This window comes from Gymnoscopelus braueri (assembly GCF_963280865.1).
Source record: "Gymnoscopelus braueri genome assembly, chromosome: 7".
Taxonomy (NCBI): domain Eukaryota; kingdom Metazoa; phylum Chordata; class Actinopteri; order Myctophiformes; family Myctophidae; genus Gymnoscopelus; species Gymnoscopelus braueri.
In genome coordinates this window covers 4,525,378-4,550,776 of record NC_137608.1, presented here as the reverse complement: position 1 = coordinate 4,550,776, position 25,399 = coordinate 4,525,378, and the positions used below count along the sequence as shown (strand labels likewise).

At 41.5% G+C, this 25,399-nt stretch overlaps 1 protein-coding gene across 1 annotated transcript; it reads left to right on the top strand.

The window, feature by feature from the left end:
- The first annotated feature begins 1,936 nt into the window (after positions 1-1,936).
- Positions 1,937-24,538, top strand: LOC308089396 (uncharacterized protein). Its single transcript, XM_080434089.1, has 13 exons — positions 1,937-2,057; positions 4,495-4,603; positions 5,122-5,319; positions 6,448-6,582; positions 7,399-7,590; positions 8,035-8,178; positions 9,313-9,499; positions 10,404-10,541; positions 12,190-12,318; positions 16,180-16,356; positions 16,695-16,838; positions 19,267-19,447; positions 21,280-24,538. The coding sequence occupies exons 2-13, from the start codon at positions 4,523-4,525 to the stop codon at positions 21,494-21,496; spliced, it is 1,923 nt and encodes a 640-aa protein (XP_080290215.1). The 5' UTR covers positions 1,937-2,057; positions 4,495-4,522; the 3' UTR covers positions 21,497-24,538.
- The last annotated feature ends 861 nt before the right edge of the window (positions 24,539-25,399 follow it).

Below are 25,399 nucleotides of genomic sequence, written 5' to 3'. Positions count from 1 at the left end.
TGTCTCTGAAACAATGTAGTTGACAGTACTTTTCAATGGGTTTAGCTTCAATTGCGAGCTGAGCTGATATATATGACTGTCATTTCTTGTTTAACTATAACCACACTGTGTAAGTCACAGTAATGGCCACCAATTTGAACCAGCTGCACACTGCCTGTGTCGCTTTTGTGCCAATATATAGTCATGAGTGTGATAATCTTCAGGGACACCAGCATAGTTTATCTCACTGTTTCCCAAACACTGGGTCGGGACCTTATTTCTAACTCTATGGTCGGGACCCATTTGTGAGTCGCGTACACATTTTTATGGGTCACGAGTAAATATCCCTTAAAATTTCTGTTATTTTGTTTTTTATTCTTTCAAATGTTTTTTTTTAAATGTTTCAATAATAAGAAAGAACATTTCAAAGAATTTCATAAATAAATAAAAAAGACTAAGGAATTCCATAAATTAGGAAAAATAATCATTTAAGAAATAGTAAAAATAGCAGATCTTGGGCGAAACGACAAAGACGGTAGAGCAGTTGGTGTGAGGACATACCTTTTTTCTTCACTTGATTATTTTTGGGTCCAGCACCATGTTTAAAGAACTTTTTTACATTTAACACCTCCATGCAAACTCCATGTAACTTTCACCAGAAAAAGAAGCCACCCCTACTCAACGTCACTTTCAGCAGCAGCCTAATTAGATGGCAGGGGCGTCCCACTCCCTGAGCCAGGCTTGCACTTGACCGCATACCTAAAGAATCAAGATGGAAGACTTGAGCACTGTGATGTTGAGACAGCTGGGCAGACACTTCACAGGACAGGGACTGTCAAGTGGGTTCCTACTTTCACCAACGTTTCGCTGATTTAACCCCACGACGTCTCCAGTAGGCTCAGCAGTGTATTCTGGTGTCCCATATGTTTATTTATAGCTAAAACATTTCAGTATCAGGTAGGAGCCTCAGTTAGTTAATGCAACCTGAGTCAAAGACTCAATCATAGAATTCCAAAGTATTACAATTTATTGCAAAATGTACAGAGCATCAATGCTCTCCCCCTCTTTCTACTGATGATCTCAAACAAAGTATATTGTATTCAAATAGAAGATGACATATACACTCAGAGTATCATAATCTGTAATAAAGAAAACAGAGTATTTGTGATGAATAGCCTACATGTAAGAGGAGGTTGGTCAGTTCAATTCAAAGGGGTCTTTATTGGCATGAGAAAACACATGTTTACACAACATTGGACTGTCAGAATCCAGGAGATTGGTCTGGGTTTCCTCCCCCCGAAAGTTTTTAACAGAGTAGATGTAATTTCCTGTGTTTTGGTGAATTTTGTGAGTTTGATACTTTTATCAGGGTGCTTTAATAGCATTGGGAAATAATGGGTACAATTTCATCCATTAAAAAAAGTAGGCCTACAGAAATTGATTTGATGACTGAAGCAATGTAAGACCCATCTTTAATAACCATTCATTACTTAAAAGTTAATATCTCTGTATGATGGCATGCACTGACCACACCCCCGAACCGGGGGGGGTCTGGGGGTCCTCCCCCATAAACTTTTTAACATAGTAGATGTAATTTCCTGTGTTCTGGTGAATTTTGGGAGTTTGACACCAAATCCAGGAGAAAACCAGAATAAATGATGCTCCTGCGGGATCCAGGAGTGTTGGCAGCCCTGAGCCCTCATTACCAAAGCAAAAGTGGAACAAGAAACCAAAACAAAATAATGTATGTACAATTAAAAGGGAGTAAAGTTATGTGTTGCCAAACAGAGCTGTGTTACATTGCAAGGGTTAGGGTTGCAAAACAAACTAGTTTAGAAAACTATATGAATTGTACAGCACGCACGTTTCTGCCCGGAACTGCTTATATAGTGTGTGTTGTTGGCAGGAGGAGGACACAGTTAAAGGTAACACACAACAACACTCGCTTCCCTTTAAACTTTAAAGCCGACAGCTCAGCTAGCGGGAGGAGGAAGAAACGTCTGCAAAGCAACAATTGTGTTGTTTATTTGTATTAATTTATTGGTTTACGGACTCCAATTCCATTGCAGTTTTACGAGGTTTGTTTATTTATGTCACGACTGTGTTTGTTGTACTTGAGACACACATACGCCATACTAGCTCTGGTCCATAGCCTATGATGGAGATCAAGCTCCTTCTAAGGCTATGGACCAGAGCTAACGCCATACTAGCCTTGGATCAAGACTATCATAGATGTATTTTATCGAGTCTGACTTTTACTTTTGTAGATCTACTAGCCATGGTTCACATGACGCTTGTATACAAGCGTCATGGTGCCGAGTCCCCCTGGTCTAAAGTTGTGTTCGATTTTTTCACATTGCCATCTCTCACATAAACATAAACGTTCAGATTTCAAATATAAAGTGCTTACCACCGAGCCACGGATGTTACAAAGCGACGCGAACCGCGATAAGTACTCGTATCTCCCGTATTGTTCAATAAAAAGCATTTTAATCCCATCGCCGGCCATTTTCTCCAAATTGTCTCCGATACTTTCAACCATGCGACACTAATGGTTGGGAGGTGTATTGCACTCTGATACATTACAAAACCAAAAAAAAAGAAAAAAGAAAATGGCCGGCGATGGGATTAAAATGCTTTTTATTGAACAATACGGGAGATACGGGTACTCATCGCGGTCCGCGTTGCCTTGTAACATCCGTGGCTCAGTGGTAAGCACTTTATATTTGAAATCTGAACGTTTATGTTTATGTGAGAGATGGCAATGTGAAAAAATCGAACACAACTTTAGACCAGGGGGACTCGGCACCATGACTGTCATGGTATGACAGTCATGTTTCAGGGCTATAGATCTACTAGTCCTGGCTAGCACCCCCCAGTGCGTCCTGCACTTTCACCAGTAAAGCCCGTACTTCTCCGTACATGTTTAGAAAAAATATATAAGCTGCTTACCCGGTTGCCCTAAATGTTAACTTGCCCTTCGGAGTCTTTGTGCAATGTATTAGTCCATATTTTTCAATAGATAAGTGTTTTAATCCCGTCTGATTATGTCGGAAGTTCCCTGTGTTCCTCATTTGGGCGATACTGACGGCGCGCATCCGGTAAAAGGCGGTATTACACTCAATGTAAAACGAGTGGGGAAAATGGCGTTCGGCCACAGACGGGATTAAAAAACGTATTTATTGAAAAAATAAGGACAAATACATTGCACAAAGACTCCGAAGCGCGAGTTAACATTTGGGGCAACTGGATAGTTTGACAAATTAGACATGGGTGACCATCTTTTCCAAAAACCCAAACCAGGACCCTTAATTACAAAGAGCTGACCTTTTAATGTTAATACAATACAACGTATACAATGGGGATGGAGAGGTTTGACACGACTGGTTAAGGTAGTACTGCCTGAACTGTCAAAATAAAAATTCTTCCCTGAGCAAGCAGGCTAATGGTTAAATGGTCGCATAAATACAGTGCAAAGAAATCAATTTAGTGATTCAAAGAAACTAGGATACCAAGATCTGTGTAAACAAAATGCTCTCCAAATAACATACACTCACCAGCCACTTTAGTTGATGGACTTGTCCAACTGAAAATCCCAGTGGATCAGCAGCCCATCACTAATAAAAAATCTTCCCCATTCTGATGCTCGATTTGAAATGCAGCAGATCGTCTTGACCATGTGAACACATGTCTAAATGCACTGATTTGCTGCCATGCTGATTAAAAAATTGCGTCACCTAGTACTTGGAGAAAACGTCGGAGTAGGTGGATAAAAATAAATACAACTAGAAAAAGTGCTCCTCAGAGCACAGGTCTCCACCATGTGTTTTACATAAGTCGGCTTCCTGGAGGCGCTATAAAAGGCAGAGGTGAAAAATGCAGGGCAAAGGTTTTTCCTTGGCCGCTAGGGAGTGTGCATACAAAGTTATACACAGATCGTTATAGGTAAAAACACGAATCGGCCTGTTATAGCGCCACCATGACACAGATTTGAAAGATTTCAAGTGGCATTTCTTCCTCGGCCTAGTGAGAATATGCGTGAACATTTTCACGGAAATTACATACTGTGTTCACGATTTGAGGCATTTTGTTCAAAACGGAGCACTTCTGCAAACTTTGGAAGCCAATCTTAGCCAATCAGGATGGAACATGAAAAATCTGAAAGACCTGTTTCATTTAATGACTATAGAGATACTGAGTACCGATTTGCATGATGTTTGGACAAAATCTGTAGGAGTACTGTCAAGAAAAATGTTTTGCAAAAAGCGGCCTCCTGGTGGCGCTGTAACAGGCCTATGTGAAAAATTTGGGGCAGAGGTTCTGAATTGGCATCCAGGGAGTGCACACACACACACACGGACAGAAAGACGTATGGGGGGGTGCAAAACATAGTCTCGGCCAGGGGGAGACAAAGATGAAGAATACCCAGTGGTTCCCAAACTTCATAGCTCAAGACGTTTGCCCGGGATACAAACTAACCATACGTAACCGTAACGTTGTGTGTTGTCTCTGCAGACGCTGCCCACTCCACCACATCTCAGCCATGGCTGACAACATCCCGGCTGCTGCCTGCCGGAGTGAATCACCACGGGCTGCCAAGAGAATGAGACTGGACACTTACCATGTGAGTTTGTTTCACTATTTTAAAAGTTTTTGAAAATGCTTGAAAAACAATTGGACAACAGTTGAACATACAGCATTTTTGATTTTTTTTTGGACAATAATGACATGTCCAAAATAGCTACCAAACAGATGCCATGTTGCAAGTGGATGAAAAAGCAAGTTATGGATTTATGTTTAAAATGTGGAACTAGGTCCAAACAGACCCTTGTGATCTTTGGTGCCATACTGTGTAGTCCATTGAAGTCCAGGATGTACTGACACCCCCCCCCCCCCCCCCCCCCACACACACACACACAAAACACACCTCCAACATAACAATATCTTATCCTCAACTTAATTAAAACAGGATTTGGGTGCAAAATCTGTGAACTTACCCCTTTAAACTGTCATTGAGGGACTAATACACAAGGGGAAAAAAGGACAGTTTCAAAGCCACCATTACCAGATCAGCAACATTATTCACAGTTGTTTATTTGTCTGATTATAAATCTTCCTATTGATGTTGCCATTGCACTTCAGGAGGACGGCACCAGTGCACGTCTACTACCCTCACTGGATGCTGAGATGTTTGAGGAACCCAAACATCCCAGCAAGGTGTTAGAGGGCCTGAACAGGCTGCGCCTCAACAGTGCCTTGTGTGACTTGATCCTGTGCTGTGAGGGACAGGAGTTCCCCTGCCATCGTTACGTACTGGCCTCCTTCAGCCCTTACTTTGAGGTAAATACTCACTTGTCCTGACAAGTAATACATCTTCAAGTCCATTAACATTTTACTTGTACTTTGGATTTTATTTTTTTCTTCACAATAATGTGACGCTCATGTGAAGCATAACACTCTCTCGGTTTCACACCGTTGGATGGAGAAACATAGCACACTCTCGGTTACGCACCTAGACGTACTGTATATCACTCTCTCGGAGAAGTAGCACTCTCTCGGCTACGCACTGTTGTATCATGGAGAAGTATACTTGTTGTTGTTGTCCCATATATCATTATGCTTAGCTGTACATTTCTCAAGATGAAATTCAAAACTGATTTATTTTTTATCTGTGGCTACATGCAACAACCTAGCTTTTAGCCACCAGGCAGTGTCAGTGTGTGAGTCTGGCAGAGAAGAGAAAAAAACAATGGATCATGCAGTGTTGCCATGTCTGCTTATTATAAGCCACGTTGGGCTTGTTTTTCTGTAAAGTTGCTTGTAAATAATGGTGGTTGCGGTTGTGAGCTTGTAGATCGGCTATTATCAAATAGCCGACGTATATAGGTTTGAAGTGCTCATGTGGCCTATTAGTCGCTTCTTTTGGGCTTGTTTTCATAAACCTGGTTGCTTATTCCTCTCGCAAACTCTGGCAACACTGATCACATGGCTTTGAAGAGGAGCAGATCTACAAGCTCATGCTGCAAAGCGTTGTGCGCTTGTAGATCGGCCATTTTGCCAAAAAAAAACACTCTTATTTTTATTTTTTCACGTTCAAATCCCGTGCCATCGAACAAAGCTTCGAAGCACCAAACTACTTGGGTCAGCTCTAAATATGTTTTTAAATGGCCATCAGCCTTCCTTATTCTCTAAATATATATAAATAAAAACACGGCCACATTATAGTGTTTTTTTTTTGTGTGTTTTATGTTAAACAACCAATCGACCTAATGGTTCTATGGTTAAACGTAATCCATCTCATCCATATGAGCTAATCTTTACACGAACAAGTAACTTAAGTGCCTGGACAAGTGAATGGGAAATGTACTTGTCCAAAGGACAAGTGCCTCAAAAATGTTATGTCAAGACGTGCTTTAAAGGTATAACTATGAAAACTCCAAGCAACCATTCACCTTTCAATCTGCACAGGCCATGTTTACATCTGGCATGAAGGAGTCCACACAGGAAAGGGTGACCATAAGCGGAGTGGAACCTCAGACCATTGGTTTGTTGGTGAGCTACGCCTACACATCAAAGGTGTCCATCTCCGCAAAAAATGTGCAGGTAATGTTATGTTTTATCATCATTAAACCTTATTCATTGTCTCCGTTTTTGTCCTACATAACCACGGTGCTTAACCCATTAAACTTCATGTCATTGTGAGCTTGCCTTGTACTGTACATCTGCTATTTTTGAAAATATACTTTTTTTTTTTAACACAAACCTTCTCTTCTCGGGGTCCCTGGCACAAAACATTTTCAGATGGGGGACAAGAGGGCATAATACATATCAATTTGGGGGTCCTTGGTGCAAATCATTTTTAGCAAGCATTTGTAGAATCAGCCTCAGGTCTTAACACATCGACCGCCAGAGGTTAATCTCATAATGTACTCGCCAGTGCCAAGGTGTTTTTGTTGTTTTTTTGTTTTTTTCATGTCGCCATAGATCTTGTTAAAATCCTTAAGATTGAGCTCTACACGGTCTGTTTACATCCGCGAGATCTCCCTGTATCTCCCAGTGAAGATCGCGTGTCAAACGGGGCATCCATGTTTGAGTTAGAGCGGATTACGTTAAACAGTGAAATGCGAGGAGAAAAAACTACAGGAAGAGAATTGAGTTTCAGTTTCGTCTGTAGAATGGGAGCGGGCGTGATCGTCAAAACCGGATCCCAAATAATTCTATTTCCGGTCATCAAACCGGAAACGGAAGTGGATCAAAAAAAATCCGAAAGTGCACCCGGACCGCGCATGCGCGAAAAGACCGCAGCCCGTAGGGCTACGGTCTCGGCGCTTAACAGTTGGATTTAACGGACCGTAGGACTACGTTCTTGGCGGTTAATGTGTTAATGGGTTAATAAACATTTTTGTTGATTTGGTCTAGGCCCTGCTGGCAGCATCAAACTTGTGGGACGTCGCGGCCGTTCGAGAGGCCTGCTGTGGCTACATGGGGCGTCACATGGACGCAAACAACTGTGTGGGGATTTACTGCTTCGCTGACGCGCACTCCTGTAAGATGTTGGAGAAACACAGCATGGATTACGTCTTAGAACACTTCAGTGTCGTCTACCAGCAGGTCAGTGATTTAGCGATCATAAGTTTGTCTGTTGTTGGCTCTATCTCCTATAACTTTGTGTTACTGCCATTGCTCAACCTTTTCACCACCACAACTCACCCAGGCCTGGTCACTGGTCATTGGTCAGTGATTGAATATAATATTAATAAGCTACAGTCACGTGTCCCATATTTCATTGAACAAACCATCTATCACCAATGAGTACTTCAGAGGAGTTTGAAGTGTGGGAACTTAATCTATCAGCTAATGCAGTGGTTTCCAACCTTTTGGTTTCCGCCCACACACTCACCTGCACACACACTCACGTGTTTTGCAAACATATTAACCACTTAAGCCCTATACTTCTCCTCCGATGAATAGACAAAATAGCCTCTCTGCTGTTTATTATTTAGTATTTGAACTGAAACACTGAGCTGATCAACAGTATTTTATTTCTATCCCTAGGAAGAGTTTGTCTCTCTCTCGATGGAAAGACTGTCAAAGATTCTCGCCAGTGACCATCTCAACGTGCCCAAGGAGGACATGGCGTTTGAAGCTGCCATGTTATGGTTAGACAAGGATCCTACCCGTAGACAGAGCTTTGAAAAGGTCAGTTATCTCTTATAAAAGCCCCTGCAGACCAAACTGAGTTGTGTCCTGACTATTAGAGATAACGTTGGGAGATCAGATTTGGAGACGTTTGGTGTTATAAGGTGTTAACTTAAACCCCATCCGTTGTTGAGCGGAGTCCCTCAGCGCTCTATGCTATTGTATTTTCTGTTTTCACCCTACATTACATTTCTTTGCTGAAAATAGCTTGTTGTAAGCTTGTCGATCTGCTATTTTCTACGAAGGTTTTCCCTGAATACAGATGCTGGGGTTTAAGTTAAGGTTGCTCCTGCATACACAGACTCTCTCTCGCTCTGCTCTGCTCTCTGCCTCGCTCAATTTTTCTCTCTCTTGGTGTGTGCTGTCCCAATACATTTTTCTGGTTCGCGCTTGGCAAATGTGAGAGAGCGACCACATACACACAGACAGACACACACTCTGATTTGCTCAGGCTGAACGAGGCCAACCATTGGGGCTGGACGGTCAGATGGAACAACTCAGACGCAGTCGCCTCACTAGCACCGACGTCTATGTATGTACAGTACACACACCAAACATACTAAAAACGATTACCGGCCACAGACGGCCTGACATTGGTGTGTTAAGGCCTTTAGTGTCACGTTGCCAGACGATCAGAGATCTCTGTCACCCGATACGTCTGGGGACTTCTCTGTGGAATGCCCTCCCTGCACACCTGAGAGCACTACAGTCCACCGATGCGTTTAAAAATGGACTAAAAACCTACCTTTTTAACAAAGAGTTTTCTTAATTTTCTTGTGCCTTTTTTTTCTTCTCAATGCCCTGATTTTACCTATTTTTTAATTTGACCCTTTAGCCTAGTAGGGTCCCATGTAATTGTTTGGTTGCTTTTGCTGTTTTTAGGCCATGTTTTTAAACCCTGTAGCACTTTGAGATTTGCTAAAATGTATTATTATGTATTATTATTATAAAGTGCGTTATAAATACAATGTATTATTATGTATTATTAACAGTTGCTAGAACAGCGGTGCCCGCTGTCCAAAACATGCTTGACATGATCTTCCTGTATACATGGTACTTGCTGGTACTATGATATGCATAATTATTGCATAATGTTGTTCACCCAATAATATCTAGTTCTATGTGCTCTGTAAGGTGCTAGAGCAGATCCGTCTGCCTCTCATCAGCCCGTCCTACCTCCACACTGTGAATGAGTCCCTGGAAGTGCTGAAGGAATACAAGGGCTGCCAGAGGTTCATCTCTGAGGCCAAAAACCGGGCCAGGACCCGGAGCAAGAACCGGGCCAAGCCCTGCGGTACGACACGCCCAGGCAGGACCACAGGTACCCTGCCTCACACATGAATGCATGCATGCATGTTGCAACTGATGGTGGTGCAAAATTGTTGCAACATATTTCTGGCTGTACAGAAACATACCTTGCTATAATAAAAATAGCAAGGTGTGTAAAAAAAAGATTTGCATCACATTTTCATTATTTTTATTTTACAATTCAAGCTTTGATTTAGCTTTTGGTGCTTTTGTAGAAGTCAAAATGTATAAAGATTTTTTGCTGGATTTATTCAGTTACTGTTAATTTGAGCTATCAGAACTTTTCATCTGACGACTTTGTACGAGCCTGGTGCTGTGTTTATGTTCTATTCCTCTTTATTGTGAAAATATCAGATCTACAAGCTTGTAGATCTACTTTTAGATCAAACATTTTGACGATATTGGTGGTTAAAAAGATGACAAACTTGTAGATCAGATCTGTAATTTTGGCTGATGTTCCCCTCAGAATATGGATGCTGGGGGGTTCAAAGTGATTAAACACATTTGGCAGGGTTCCCACAAAAGGTAGCTCTCCATCGCACCTGGTTGGCTGTTTAGCTTGTTTGGCCAGAGCAAATCAGTTTTAGTTTTTCCCCCTCGTCTGCTTCTGGTGCAGGAGAAAGCCTAGATAAGCCAGAGACATTGCCCATCGCACATTTGAACTAGAGCTGCGTGACGTGACGAAAATAATACAAATTAACAACACGTTGCACAGTGATACGTTGTTAGGAGTTATACTGGAGTAAGAGCCTCGTTATTTCACCGTATGATTGCTACAGGCCTAGGAATGGGATAAAATATTTAAAGTTTTGAAAATTCATCGTTAAAAAGGTGTGTGAACCCTGATTTGGTTTCTCCTTGAACTCTTAAATCTACTCCGTCTCACCCCCCTGCTCCCTCTCCCCTGCTTGTTGAAGTGATCGTGACGATGGGCGGACAATGTCGTGCTAACTACTCTGACAAGATGAAGAGCTTTGATCTTCTGACCAACCAGTGGAAGACTCTGGGACCTCTGCCATCCATAGGGTTCGAAAGTTCTTCTGTGGTGATGTCAGGTGAGGAGAGGGCCAATTATTACACAATTATTTGATATAACAATTTTTTTTTTTTGCATTATCATCATACATTATCCAAAAATAGTGGAAATGGCAGATCTATGCGACGTGTTGAGAGCTTGTAGATCGGCTATTTCCACTATTTTAAAATAAGTTTGAAAATATAAAATTATTAAATATATAATTTTGTTGTTATATATTGAAGTTATTTTATATAGTGAAAATAGCAGATCAAAAGCTCACTGCGACTAATTGGATTCTAGAAGGGCTATTTTCACTAATTAAAATGTATGTTTTTTTTGTAATTTGGAGGCCGACGAGTCCTTTCCTAGAAATGTACCGTAAATTTCGGACTATAAGCTGCACCTGAATATAAGCCGCAGCAGCTAAATTGAATGATTTGTACGTATATAAGCTGCACTGGACTATAAGCCGCGGGTGTAAAATCCATAGATTTAGGAGGTCCCCTAGTGGCCGTTAGCTGTAAAAATCCATAGATAAGCCGCACCGTTATATAAGCCGCAGGGTCGAAAAATGGGAAAAAAGTCGCGGCTTATAGTCCGAAATTTACGGTACTCGTGTCAAAAGTACAATATTTCTATTTGATTGTAGCAGAGTGACGTGTTTTTGAAAAAAACCCAAGATATCATCATTTGAAGATTTGCTGCTCCATTCACTTCTTGTTTAACTTATTACTGAAAAAGGCTGTATCTCGGCTCCTGAGCACTTTTTTTTTTACTATGTATTTTTCAATGTTATTATGTTATTTTCAAAAAGCAGACAATTAATGTCAACAAGGTCCAATGACCCCGTTGACATTTGTGAAACCACACAGTGCAACCCTCAGTGATTAGCACCCATCAGGGGATCGATTATACTGGAGATAAATATTCTGTGACTACTTGAAAAAGGTATAAGAAAATGAATCAGAATGAACTTTTTTGTTCCATCACAGGTTTACATGTGAAAAGATGTGCGACCTGTTTTTGTGCGACCTCCATCGATTTTATTGTTTTCTGAAAGAAGAAAATTTAAGATAACTGCATATATATGCACATAGCATAAACCAGCAGGTACAGTACTGTACAGAACTTCAGACAGGAGGCCATCCACAGAGCCTAGTCCCTCCACGTGCCAGAGCCTCCCCCGGTCCCGGCAGATTAATTCTGGAGAAGTGGACTGAGGGGCCCTGCCTTTCCCTAAGAGGACTGGCCGTGGGTAGCTACTGGGACGTAAGTCGGGGCTTGATCAACCCCGGCTGGGTCACCTGGGCGAGGGTGTATGTTAAGAGACTCGAAACATCCGTTGACCCCAGGCTATAACACTGATGATACGTCCCAGACACGTGATGTTTTGTATTTATAATTTACTGTATGTACATGAGGTTGGACATTAGATGCGAGGTGGTGACACTTCGGTAGGTCCATATTGGCAGCAGGCATGTACTGTGTACATGAGATTAGACATTAAGGTGCAAAAGATTTTCAACCTATTGTCAGGTTCACAGGTCAGGCCTCAACAGTGACAAATGAACCATCACAATAACATAGATCTAAGCATTCAAGTTGTGTTTATATATTAAAATCTTTATTTCTTTGACAATCATCAAGGCATAACTCGTTTTAATTCTGCTCTTCTACCACCATAGGCTCTACTGTGTATTTGGCCAGAGGAGCTTCATCTCTTGCAGGATACAATAGGGAGATGTGGCGCTATGACGTTACCCGTAACTCATGGTTGAAGATGGCTCCCATGAATGAAACACGGCGTCTCTTGAGTAAGATCGGCAAACTATGGCATTCAATTTAAAGTCATATACTGTGTGTAACCTTTTCAATTCAACAAAAGTTAATCAGGTACTGCTACTTAACTCTTTACCTGCCAGAGTAAAAGTGTAATAGTGTCACCTATAGGCGATTTTAGCCTCTGTCAGGAGGGGGGCCATGAATTTGTCATGTGGGGGGAACATCTGTGTTAAATTGGCTATTTTCTTCAGAATGTTAAAACAAATATATTTGGAAAATGTTAAGTAAAGTATACATGATTAGATCATGCTTAAACATTCGTCAATTAAGGTATAATATTTCTACAAATATTATACAACCTGTATATCCAGTAATTTTTAGACATAAACAAGAAGTTGAAGGATATAATTAAGTGATAATGATGTACTGTGTGTGTTCACATCATGTAAACTTTACATTACTTAAGACCATTTTTCTAATACTAGAAGTTCGGCCCGCTACGCGGGCCGAACGTCTAGCGCCCACGCAGCGCCCACGCAGCGCCCACGCAGCGCCCACGCAGCGCCCACGCAGCGCCCACGCAGCGCCCACGCAGCGCCCACGCAGCGCCCACGCAGCGCCCACGCAGCGCCCACTTGGCAGCGCAGATCACTGGCGTAGCGTCATGAGGGCCAGTGGGGCCATGGCCCGGTTAGTGAAGCCCCTGCGTGCCACGTATAGCTGGCCAAACTACTGAGCAAAAAAACAACAACTCCTGGGCCTACTCCATCTGCAAAGTAGCCTACTTAAGCCAATAAAACAATTAAACTAGCAGACAGTTGAAAAGTAAGCAAAACAAACAATGTAACTAATAATGTAAAATTCCATGTAAGTGTCACAGCTTGGGTGACAGATAGACGGTCCTTATTATTGTCTCCGCCAGGCCGAAAGGCATGGCGAGAGAGTATGTTTTACCCTCCGTCCGTGTGTCCGTCCGTCCGTCCGTCTGTCACCAGCTAATCTCCGCCACCGTTGGCTTGATCGCAGCGAAACTGTGCGCACACACTCCTTGGATGCCAATTCCGAACTTCTGCCCCAGATTTTTCACATGGGCCTTATATAGCGCCACCAGGAGGCCGATTTGTGCAAAACATATTTTTTGACAGTACTCCTACAGATTTTGTCCAAAAATCTTGCAAATCGGTACACAGTATCTCTATAGTCATTAAACAAAACTGGTCTTTCAGATTTTTCATATTCCATTCTGATTGGCTAAAAATGGCTTCCAAAGTTTGCAGGAGTGCTCCATTTTCAACAAAATGCCTCAAATCATGAACACAGCATGCAATTTCGGTGAAATTTTGCACGCATATTTCCACTATGCCGAGGAAGAAATGCCACTTGAAAATTTTCAAATCAGCCTCATGGTGGCGCTATAACAGGCCGATTCATGTTTTTACCTATAACTGCACCGATCTGTGTAAAACTTTGTATGCGCACTCCCTAGAGGTCAAGGAAAAACCTTTGCCCTGCATTTTTCCCATTTGCCTTTTATAGCGCCACCAGGAGGCCGACTTATGTAAAACACATTTCTTTATATTACTCCTTCCGATTTTATCCAAATTTCACGCAAATCGGTACACATGATCTCCATAGTCATGTGATCAAGACGGATGTGTTTGATTTTTCATATTCCATCCTCATTGGCTAAGATTGACATCTAAAGTTTGCAGTAGTGGCTTGTTTTGAACAAAATTCCGCAAATCATGAACGCACCGTCCGATTGCGGTCAAACTTTGCACGCACATTCACACTATGTTGAGGAACAAATGCCACCCTTTTAACATTGGCCTGTTATAGCGCCACCAGCAGGTCTAATTTAGCAAAAAAAAATGTTGCACAAAATGCCTCAAACCATGAATGCAGTGTCCGATTGCCGTGCAAGGCCTAAGAACAGACAACATTGGCCTATTATAGCGCCACCAGGAGGCCACAATAACCTACCTGACCTGGCGGAGACCTGTGCTCCGAGGAGCACTTTTTCTAGTTGTAGTTTGATTTAGATTTTCAGAGGGAAAACCTAGGCTTGTTAACTCCTGCAGAGCAGAGATCAAAGAGAGAGCTCCATCCATCCATGGTGGTCACTTTATTAATGCCTTGTTATAAGTAATAAGTAGTTAATAATAAAAGTAATTTACAATGCCTAATGCCACTTGTATGCAAATGGAAATCTGTATGAGAAAAAAAACAAAAAACATAAGAGCATAATTAATTTCGTCCAACACAACTCACCACATTACCGACCACACCGGATGGGGAAACACTTTAGCACCGTTTACCGTGAGCACAGCCGAGCGGCGGCAGCCACAGCCGAGGCAAAACGAAGTGGCGGCCATTGAAATCTGTCCATCTACACAACAACAACAGACGCGAACCCTTGGCTTCAACCCCCGCTGTTGCTTTCGGTTTGGTAATGTCTCTATCCCACCACACTCACTATATGTCCGTCATTTTCGTGCCATGCACATCCCAAACAAAACATTATTACCCATGCCAGCGTCGAAACGCAGCCTCTAACACTACCGAGTTGCCACTCAGTCAGGATTGCCAGGTTGGAGAAAACAAGCAACCAGGTCAGTGTTGTGCCAGATTGTGCGCGAGAAACAAGCAACCAGATTCATGAAAAAACAAAAGCCATAGGGAGCGAGACGGTGGATCTATATAAATAATATACATATCCATATGGATATTATATGGATATTTAGATATATTCTAGGCTACTAGAGCTCCGTGCGCGGCTAGAGGGGCAGTTTTTATCAATAGATCAGAACTGGGCTGACCAATCAGGGGGGGCAAGTTCCCCCCTTGCCCCCGCCCCAATAAAATCGCCACTGGTAGTAATAATATTAATATATAAAAATAATAATAAACTTTATTTGTATAGCACCTTTCATGACATGACATGCAGCTCAAAGTGCTTTACAGAGCAAGAATACAATTACAGTTACAAATAATTTAACTAACAATGGTGGTTTAACAATGATTAAACATTACATTACATTACATTACAGTCATTTAGCAGACGCACGGAGATCGCCTCATTACACGCACGCGGATCTCGGGAGTCATGGAAAAAAATGTATCCGCTCGCGATAATCCATTGCCAAGCTGTGGCCTGTTGAATGTGCTTTGTTTTGGCCGTAAAGCAAGTGGAACGGAGATATAGGCATTTTTCCACAGGAAATAAAAAGAAGGTAAACAAGGCTTTATTTTTTTTACTTCCGGGTCTGACGTCATCTGGCAGTGAAAGCATCATTAAAATCCATCTGGTGGAAAACCACTGAAAGCGAGAGTTATGCATATAACTAAGGTTCTATGAATTCCTACTGACCGCCAGAGGCAGTGTTGTCAACACCTGGATATCCAGGTGTTGAAAACACCTGGATATCCAGGTGTTGAAAACACTGCCTCTGGCGGTCAGTAGGAATGAAATAGAACCCTCAACTCGTCTTACTCGTCCATGGCACTGTGGACCAAGTACCATCGGACGAATTAGCTTGTCCATGGCAGTCAAAGAGTTAATGCACATTTCTAATCAACCTAATCACATTTGCAACTCAATTCTTTTTTTGTTGTGTGTGAAAATGTCAGTAGATCAGCAGTTTCTGAAATGCTCAGACCAGCCCGTTTGACATCACCAACCATGCCACGTTCAAAGTCACTTAAATCACCCTTTCCCCCATTCTGATGCTTTGTTTGAACGCAGCAGTTCAATTCAAGTTTAATTTAAAATTACTTTGTTTTGGAATAACCTCAAAGTGTTGTTGCCTTGGTTTACCCAAGGAGATGCTGCATATTGCACCTGGCCATGGTCATCAGTTGTAATGATCAGGTTTATTTATGTTTACACATAGGCCTGGTGATGCTGGACGGCTATGTGTATGCAGTGGGTGGCCGGGGGAAGGACTCCATGGAGCGCTACGACCCCAGCACCAACACCTGGCAGTTCATAAAGTGTGTCGGGGTGGCAGTTTATTGGGATTCCAACCTGCCTCGTGTGGTCGCACTAGATGGACTGCTCTATTTTATTGGTATGGAACAGGTTTGCACGTCAGCCGTTTCACCCTGCTGAAGAGTAATCAGGGTTCAATTTGCTGGAGGGGGGGGGGCTCTACTTTTCATACCCCCATGCTATTTGTTGTACGACGACATATATAGGGCTTAAGTGGTTATTTGTTCTCTGTTATTTGTACAAATCGAACCCTGAGCATAATGGTTAACTGAAAATATCCAAAACCTTTGGTATTATTACGTGTTATCCTTCTCCTGTTGATACTGAATAATGTTTGTGTGTGTGTGTGTGTGTGTGTGTGCGTGCGTGCGTGCGTACATGCGTGCGCGCCCGCCCTTCCTTCCTTCCGGGCTCTAGGTGGCACTCCTTCTAATAAGTCAAACCCAGCCCAGGTGGCCAATTACAATCTTAAAACATCTGTATGGAAAGAAGTCACTCCAATGCAGATACCCCGTGATAAACCAGCTGTCTGCACTCTAAATGGAAAGATCTACCTTATAGGTATCATACCTGTTCTTAAAGATCTATCGTTGCTGTCGGGCAGAAACTAGCTAACTAATTTTTTTTGGCTATTGAACACCCTTAACTGATTCACTGCCAATCACGTAGATCTACGCGAACCTATTTAAAGCCGCCACGTGCCAATCGCATAGATCTACGTGAACTCATTTTTTATTAATTTTTTCAATTTGACCCAAAGACCAAGGAGATATGATTTTTCGAAGATCTAGACTCCTATCCACTTCCTTGTTAACTTAAAACAAAAAAAATCTGTATCTCGGCTCCTGAATACTTATTTTTTTTCAATGAAAAACTCTGGCACTGGCTAAAAAAATATGAAAATACCTTAATGGGTTAATGTCTGTGTGTTGGTTAAAAAAATATTGAACCAATGAAAAGTATTAAAAAGCGCTTACTTATACAAAACCAGCTTAAAAAACTTCATTGGATCCTCAAACTTTCTGCTAAACCAGCTAACTCCACCAAAGGCGGAGTTAGCTGGTTTTGCTGACTCCAGGCTCCACACCCCTTTGACCCCCAACCTCATTGTGAGCTTGGAGGTCCATTCAGCTGTTCTTATTAATGATGAACAAAACCCCCTAACTCCACTTTTTGTTTTGTTTTTTCATTTCCTGAAAAAATGAAAATTTTGGAGTTAGCTGGTTTCTGCCCGACAACAGAAATATACTGTAGGTATTATATCTGTTCTGAAAGATCTACCTTATAGGCAGAAGTGCACATAACGTTTTTGGTCTAGTTCTCAGGGGACTTGGAGATGTTGCTTGTTACGCACCCTAACATTTTCCTTGTTTATTTTAATATTAATATAAAATTAGGCCTTTATGACCAAATAGGAGGCTACAATGCAAGCGTTTCAGTGCTGATTTAGAGCACATTACACAATTAAGTGCAACAGAGCCATTATGAATATTTTTTGCTGCATTTAAAAGCAATAAATCCGTTAAGAGAACTATATGACGGCAGACTGCTTATTTTAATTGATGAAAATCCATCAGACTGCAGACTGAACGTGTGTGTAGAACTACATGTGTGAGTGCAACGCTACTGTATCAAATGAGCTGTGCAGCACAAAATGCACATCCAGTAGTCGAAGACAAAATAAATGACAGTAAAGACAATAGAGAAAAGACGCCCATTGTGTACCTGATAATTGCACAGCAAGCGTTTTATTGGAGCTAAAGCTCTGTGCGGACGTCTTTCCTCTACTGCAACGTTAGCCTACTTTAGCCAGAAATTAAGCACTCACCTAGATGCTGCGGAGGTTCAAAGAGTTTAGCACACTTCCAAAGTGTGTAGGCTACATTGTTTAAGTCACAGGAGAATGTTTTCATATTGTAAATTTGAACTTTGGCCAAAATCTTTTGCTTAATCCACGTGGGTTCTTATTTACTTTCAACCAGCACCTGTCATGACAGCTTGGTTTCAACAGAAACGGACTTCCTCTAAAAACGGTGGATTTCAAAATATGAGCCACTAGTAATGATTAGTCAACACTAGTTTTATGTTTTTTCAGTCTACTTACAAGTAGTAGATGGATATTTAAGGTATGTGACACCAGATCTAGTAACTGCCGCTATAAATAAATTGTTGGTACTGGCATTGGTACGCAAGAGCCTTTCTCTTAACATTTATTTTGAGCGTGCACTTACGCACCAGTTATGTGCACCCCTGCTTATAGATATCTTGCCTGTTATTAGTCAGTGGTGGAAGAAGTACTCGGTGTTTTTACTTGAGTAAAAGTAGCAATACCAGAAAGTAGAAATACACTGTTACAAGTAAAAGTCCTGTATTCAAACTTTAACTTTTTTCATTAAAAAGTGCGAAAATATTGGCATGAACATATTCTTGCAGTACCAAACATAAGAGCACTCATTAGTCATTGAGCAGAATGGCCCTTTTCACGATCATCTTATTGGGATTTGATATGATCACATTAATGGTTAATTAAAATGACTGTGCTGCTGAATAGCTTAATCTAAATCATTACACAATTTATCAGTTCATATTTGTTTTGTATTAATCTAATTCTGCAAAGTAACTAAAGCTGTCAACTACTTATAGTGGGGTAAAAAAAGTAAAATATTTGCCCCAGAGATGTAGTGGAGTAGAAATAAAAAAGTAGCTATTTAAACACTTTTGAAATATTCATGTCAAATAAAAGCAGTTCAACATTGTACACATGCAACTCCCCAAATACTGTAGTCATATGGGGTGATGCTTCATAATTAGGAAAATGAAGACTATTTATGTTGGCACCGTACAGCACAGTACTTGAGGAAATATCTTTAGTTACTCTCTTCCACCACTCTTAGTTCCATAATGGACTCACTTCAACTTCACTGTAGTTTGGGAACCCAATAGAGCCCACTGACAGTTACTATCCTGTGCATTCTTGTTGATCAAATAGGTGGTACAAATATCAACGACGTCATGGAAAACACGATGGAGTGCTACAACCCCAAGACCGACCAGTGGAGTGTTTGTGCCCTCATGCAAGAGCCACGCAGTGAGCCTGGCGTGGTGGTGGTGGATGGAAAGATCTGCGTGCTAGGAGGAAGGCAAGCGGTGCCAGCAGCGTCTTACAATGGGTAAGACGCTGCTGGAGGCCTGTCAGTCACCATCATCATGACATGTGATGATTAACTCATTCAATGCCATTAAAAAAACATCGTCTAGTTGCCACAGTGCCAGCGATTTTTGAGTGTTTTCACTCACCTTTGAAAATTGCGTAAACAAAAATTGCGCAAGGTAGATATGACATAACTTATATATTTCTGCGCACTAAGTCCGGAAACTTAACGTCGGTCGATTATTTCTCCCCTTTAACATATTCTTTAAGGTATTAATTAATTCTCCCGCCACTGCCAGCGTTTTTTGCCTTATTTTGACGATCTACAGAGAGCCATGGAAGCCACGATGTGGACACGGATGTAAACAAAGGCTGTCTGGGGGAAGGGGGAGGGTCTCGTCTATCCACCAGATTTTTCTTTTTTTTTTACCGTAATTGTCCATTCTGTTATCAGCCGTTGCATATGGCTCGTTTTCATCAAAAACGAAGAAATCCGAGCTAGATGTGTTTTTCTACATCTCATAACATGTGAGTGGATGGAGTGACTGTTTTTGGGATGACGTCATTTCTGCTTTTATCATTCACTCGTTTTTGTTTTATATGACATAGATCTGCGTCAATGGCGGTCAAGCGTTGGATTTGAAATGACGTAGATCTGCGTCAATGGCAGGGAATGTGTTAATACCAATTGGTATTGTATTTTTTGTCATTTGTATCCTTGATTGAGCATTTGTGGAATGAGCAACACAACAAAATGTGTGGGTAGCACCCCACATTTTCCCCCCAAAATCCCCTGCAATATTGTTCTGTTAGTCACTCTTGTTTTGAGCTTCAAGTGCTGGCAGGTGAGCATGGGACTTGCAACTTTGTTGAGTTTGTGTATGCTCCAAGCAGCAACACTACCCCCATAGAAAGATGCCACGTTTGCCCCTTCAAGATAAGGCCTGTGCAATAGGGCAAGTGAAAGCTGGTGTTCCGTTACGCAGAGTGCCAGCATTATTTGGTGTCAGCCCTGGTACCATTTCCAAACTTAGGACCAAGTTCTGTGAGACTGGTGAAGTCAAAGTAAGACAACATCCCAAAAAGACCGGTTTCTCACCCTTGCTTCATTGGGGAGCCATAGGTTTTCTTCCAGAGATTTACAGCCAAGATTTGCACAATGTTACCAAAGATGGATGTCAAAGTTGAAGGACCTATGCTCAGGTACCAGTCACACACTTGTGACTGACACACACCTGCCAGCAGATGATACCAGGGCCGATACCAAATCCTGCGTAATCTGCGTAAAGAAACACCAGCTTCACTTGCCCTATTGCACGGGCCTTATCCTGAAGGGACAAATGTGGCATCTTTCCATGGGGCAGTGTTGCTGCTTGGTTCATACACAAACTCAACAAAGTTGCAAGACCCATGCTCAGGTGCCAGTCACACACCTCTCAGCAGGTGTGTGGTGGCAGGTCACTCAAAACAAGAGCAATTACCAACAGGAGCATATTGGGGGATTTTGGCAAATGTTTTGGAGACGCTACCAACAGGTTTAGCTCATTCCACGATTGCACGATCCTTACAAGTTATACCTCTTTGTAAAGGTGACTAATCAACGATAAAAAAAACTATATAAAATACAATACCAATTGTAATTATTAAAGGGGAGAAATAATTGACCAAAGTTACGTTTCCGAACTTTTTGTGAGCAGTTTACATAGAAACGACAATCATTTTATACATTAAATGTTTTAAATGTTTTAAAATGTATGAACATTTTGCGATTATCTCAAATAATTGTGATTATGTCATAATTGTGACTTGTCCAGACATTTCTCTCATGGCTATTGGTCTCTCTTCGTGCAGGCTTCCCAACAGCATTGAGCGCTACTGTGAAGAAACGGACTCGTGGGAAACCGTGGGAAAGATGCTCAATGCTCGCCACTGTCCTCGCTACGATCTAAACTGCGTGTCTTTCAGGCTGAGGGATGACTTCCCAACTCCAGCTGATGATCATGATTATGAAGATGATGACTATGTGGAGGAGGTTGATAGTGATGGTTCTTTATTCGATTGGTCATGATGAGGATGAGGATGACAAAGGAGCTTTCAGTTTTTTCAATATTCACAATAGATCATTCCGGAGGAATATGTGGTATTGGTAGTGGAAATAAATGTTCTTGGATTCATGAGCCCTGATGTCCCTGCCACCACTGGATGTACACTACTGTAGCGTGACAGTTGCCTGCTTACTTTAACCCCTTAAACCCCATATTATTGAGCGGAGTCCCTCAGGGTTCTGTACTAGTGTCTTTTCTGTTATTGTGGGGAAAACTTTCACTGAAAATAGCCACAATGTGAGCTTGTCGATCTGCTATTCAGTGAAAGCTTTCGGATGCTGGGGTTTAAGTGGTTAACTTAATATTTCTTTATAGGCAGCTCTCCACCGCACCGATTTCGGGCAGACTCAGCGTTAGAAAGCGTCTGCTGCCGACAAATTGTTGTCAGATAGCGTCGTTCCGTCGAGCATGTTCACTCTTTGGGCTGACCGTTATAGCAGTGGGTTAGTGAAGAGAGGGGAGAGAGGGGGTGAAGGCTCTGTAGAGCACCCTGATTGGTTGTTTTGCTTGTTTGGTCAGACAGGCTCCGTAGAGCCTAAATAATCCAGAGACATTTGCCCTTCGCACATTTGAATTAGATACCATATTCTCAATCTCAACTCTCAATTCCTATACACATCGATCAACTCCAAAGCAAAGCAGTAGGCTACGATAGTGCAAAAATGCTCGGTGATTACGTTTTTTGTCAGAGCTGAGTGTTGCCAGATTCTGTGAATGAAACGAGCAACGAGGTCTATGAAAACAAGCCCAAAAGAAGTGACCAGTTTCACCACTTGAGCCCTATTAAATCAGCTATTTTCAAAAGGAATATTGAAAGTAAGCCCAAATAAGCAACTGCACTTCAGAAACAAGCCCAAGCAACCTGCAACTATGAATATTTACAAGTGACGTACAGGAAAACAAGCCCAAAGTCGCTTATAATAAGTAGACCTGGCAACACTGGCAAGATCTTGCAGGCCAGCTGTGCTACCAGCTCTAAGGCATTAGCACAACAATGTGTGCATCGGCCGACTGCTTTTGCTGAACTAAATGCCAACTTTTGCCAACAGACTAGTCTGTTGCAGTCTGTTGTTGTCTGAAGTAGTCTGTTTGGTGGAGAGTCACCTTATGTTTCACTGTCAATAGACTGTATGTTGCTCATTACTGTATATTCGCTGTTTATTGACTGTACATAATATACAATCCGTATTCTTTCTTTCACGTATTCGTCACTTTTTTACTTGAGTGGATCAAAATATTGTTTGGAATGGAGTTTTGTACAGAGCCAGAAAAATGCGTTGTGAGTCTTCATTTTCCTAATTATGATGCATCTCCCCATGTGACTACAGTTTATGGGGAGTTGCCTATACAGTAGGCATAACTAGACCCTTTCCCACCTAACCTAACTCCATCGGAAGCATGGACAAAACGCTTGGTGCCAAAGGTCTGCATATTGTTCACCTGAATGTGAACAGTCTAGTTGGATCTAAAGACAAACTGGCACAAATCAGGGAAATGTTTCACAATGGTAAGGTTCACATTTTGAGCTTCTCTGAGACCAAACTTGATGATTCAATAACGGACTCTGAGAGTGAAATAGAAAATTATACAGTCATCAGAAATGATAGGAACAGACATGTGGGTAGTGTATGCATGTATGTACATAAGGACACTAACTTTATCACTCGTTCTGACCTGACTCTTGATTGGGGCGGTCATAGCTGAGTGGTTAGTGAGCCCGCCTAGGGAGCCAGAGGCCCTGGTTGCCCCAGGTACGATTCCAGGCCACGCCAGCATATGTGTCGATGAAATGAAATTTGTCCCTGAGCAAGATTCTTAACCCCTAATTGCTCACAGGTCCTCATTGGAAACAAGCCCGCAAGGACTTTCATGAACGTCCTGTTAAAAGGAATTATCCTTATCCTTACTCATGAAGCTATTGAAACTCTGTGGGTTGAGATCATTTTTGAAAGTGCTAAACCTGTGCTTGTCGGTACCATCTACAGACCTCCTGATCCGACTGATTTCTTTAGCTAAGGTGGACGGTGCTGAGAAAATTCTTATCAGAGATTGGAACACGTATATGCTCCGAAAAGAAGCATCCGTGTTCAAATCCTTCAGTAGGTTTTGTGATCTGCACAGCCTCCATCAGCTAATTACCCAACCCACAAGGGTGTGTGATTCCACTCAAACTACCATAGATCTCATTCTAACAACGGACAGGTCCAAAATCCTCACAAGTGGAGTTTTAGTTTGCGGACTAAGTGATCATTATATGATCTTTTGTACCCGAAAAAAACAAAAACCTAAGGCCGGCTGTCACAAATGTCTTCTCTAGATCCCTCAAAGACTACAAAAGTTAGGCCTTTAATCACAGTCAGGAGAGACAGGACTGGTCCGATGAACTAAACAGCACACAGGTAGACGAATCATGGCATGGCTTCAAAACCAAATTCCTTTCAATTTTGAATAGCATGGCTCCCATGAAAACCAGCAGGGTCAAAACCCGCTCGGAGCCATGGATTAATTCGGACATACAGTACTTACTGCTATGAAAGTCAGAGACCAAAAGTGCTCTGAAGTTCATAAATGTAAGACCAAGCTCGCCAAACGCTTCAACAATGATCTCCAAACCCACTTTGTGAATCTCAAAAAACAGTGCAATAAGCTAAAAAACAAGGTACAGTAACTGACATGACCAGATCTGCAAGAAAAAACTACCTCGATGATAAAATTGAAGAAAACGCAAACAAACCGTGAAGGAGTGTAAAACCCTACTCTCCTTCAAAACCGCCCTAAAACAGTACCTACAGGTGGCTGCAATTCTAAACTGGCCCCTGTAAAAGTCAAAGCCTAGCCCCCCCCTCAAACTGTTTACTGTACGTATTTTTGTTTTTCTTATTTGTTTTATGATGTTCTGCATAGTAGTGTACAACTGTCTGACATTTCATGTCTCTATGAATTGAGTACAAAGGACCCCAATGGAAACAAGGCATAGGCTTTCTTGGGTTTAAAATCATCATCAAAACAATGTATTAGCTGACCTTGTATTGAACTGTACTTTCATGTGCTTTTTTTCTGCGAACTTCTAATAAAGTATTCAATCAATCAATCAACTAGATTGTGTTTTTGCTCTCTACATCGTATCAATTGATAACGTAATTATAATCGAATTTTATTTTCTTGGGGAAAATGACGTAGAGTTTGTTCAAATGCTTCAGTTAATTGTAATAAGAAACATTGTGATCCGCTATTAAAGGAGTAGTTCACCCAAAACATTACTTATTTTCTATTAATTACACACCCCATGAAGCCTTGAATATATGGACATTATGTTTTTTTTGTTGCATTCCTAAGCCAATAATTTGATGGTGTAATTTGGTGTGTAATTGATAGAAAATAAGTATTTGTTTGGGTGAACTACTCCTTTAAAGTCCTTTGACACAAATGACACTTCACACCATTAAACTATGACTATATGAACCAACATTCATTAATTCTATGATTTGCCTCTGAACATGTGGAGCGTCAGTATTATAAAGTATGGAAAAAAAGTTTAAATAAGTGTAAGTCCCTAAACATTCTACTCGAGTATAGTACTTGAGTAAATGTACTTAGTTACTTGCGGATTTCAGGGTCGTATACGGAGAGAACACAAGGCCACTTTGTGTGTGTGTGTGTGTGTGAGAGAGAGAGAGTGTGTACTTGTATTACTACGCTTTTGTGAGGACCAAATTGAGAAACCATAATTTTCCTGCTCTTCAAAAGAGAAATGGTTTTATGGTTCAAAAAATTATGTTTTTGTTAGTCTTACAATTAGGAAACGATTCAGGCTGAGGTTAAGGTTAGAGTTAGGCATTTATAAGTTAAGTTTAGTTTTAGTGGTT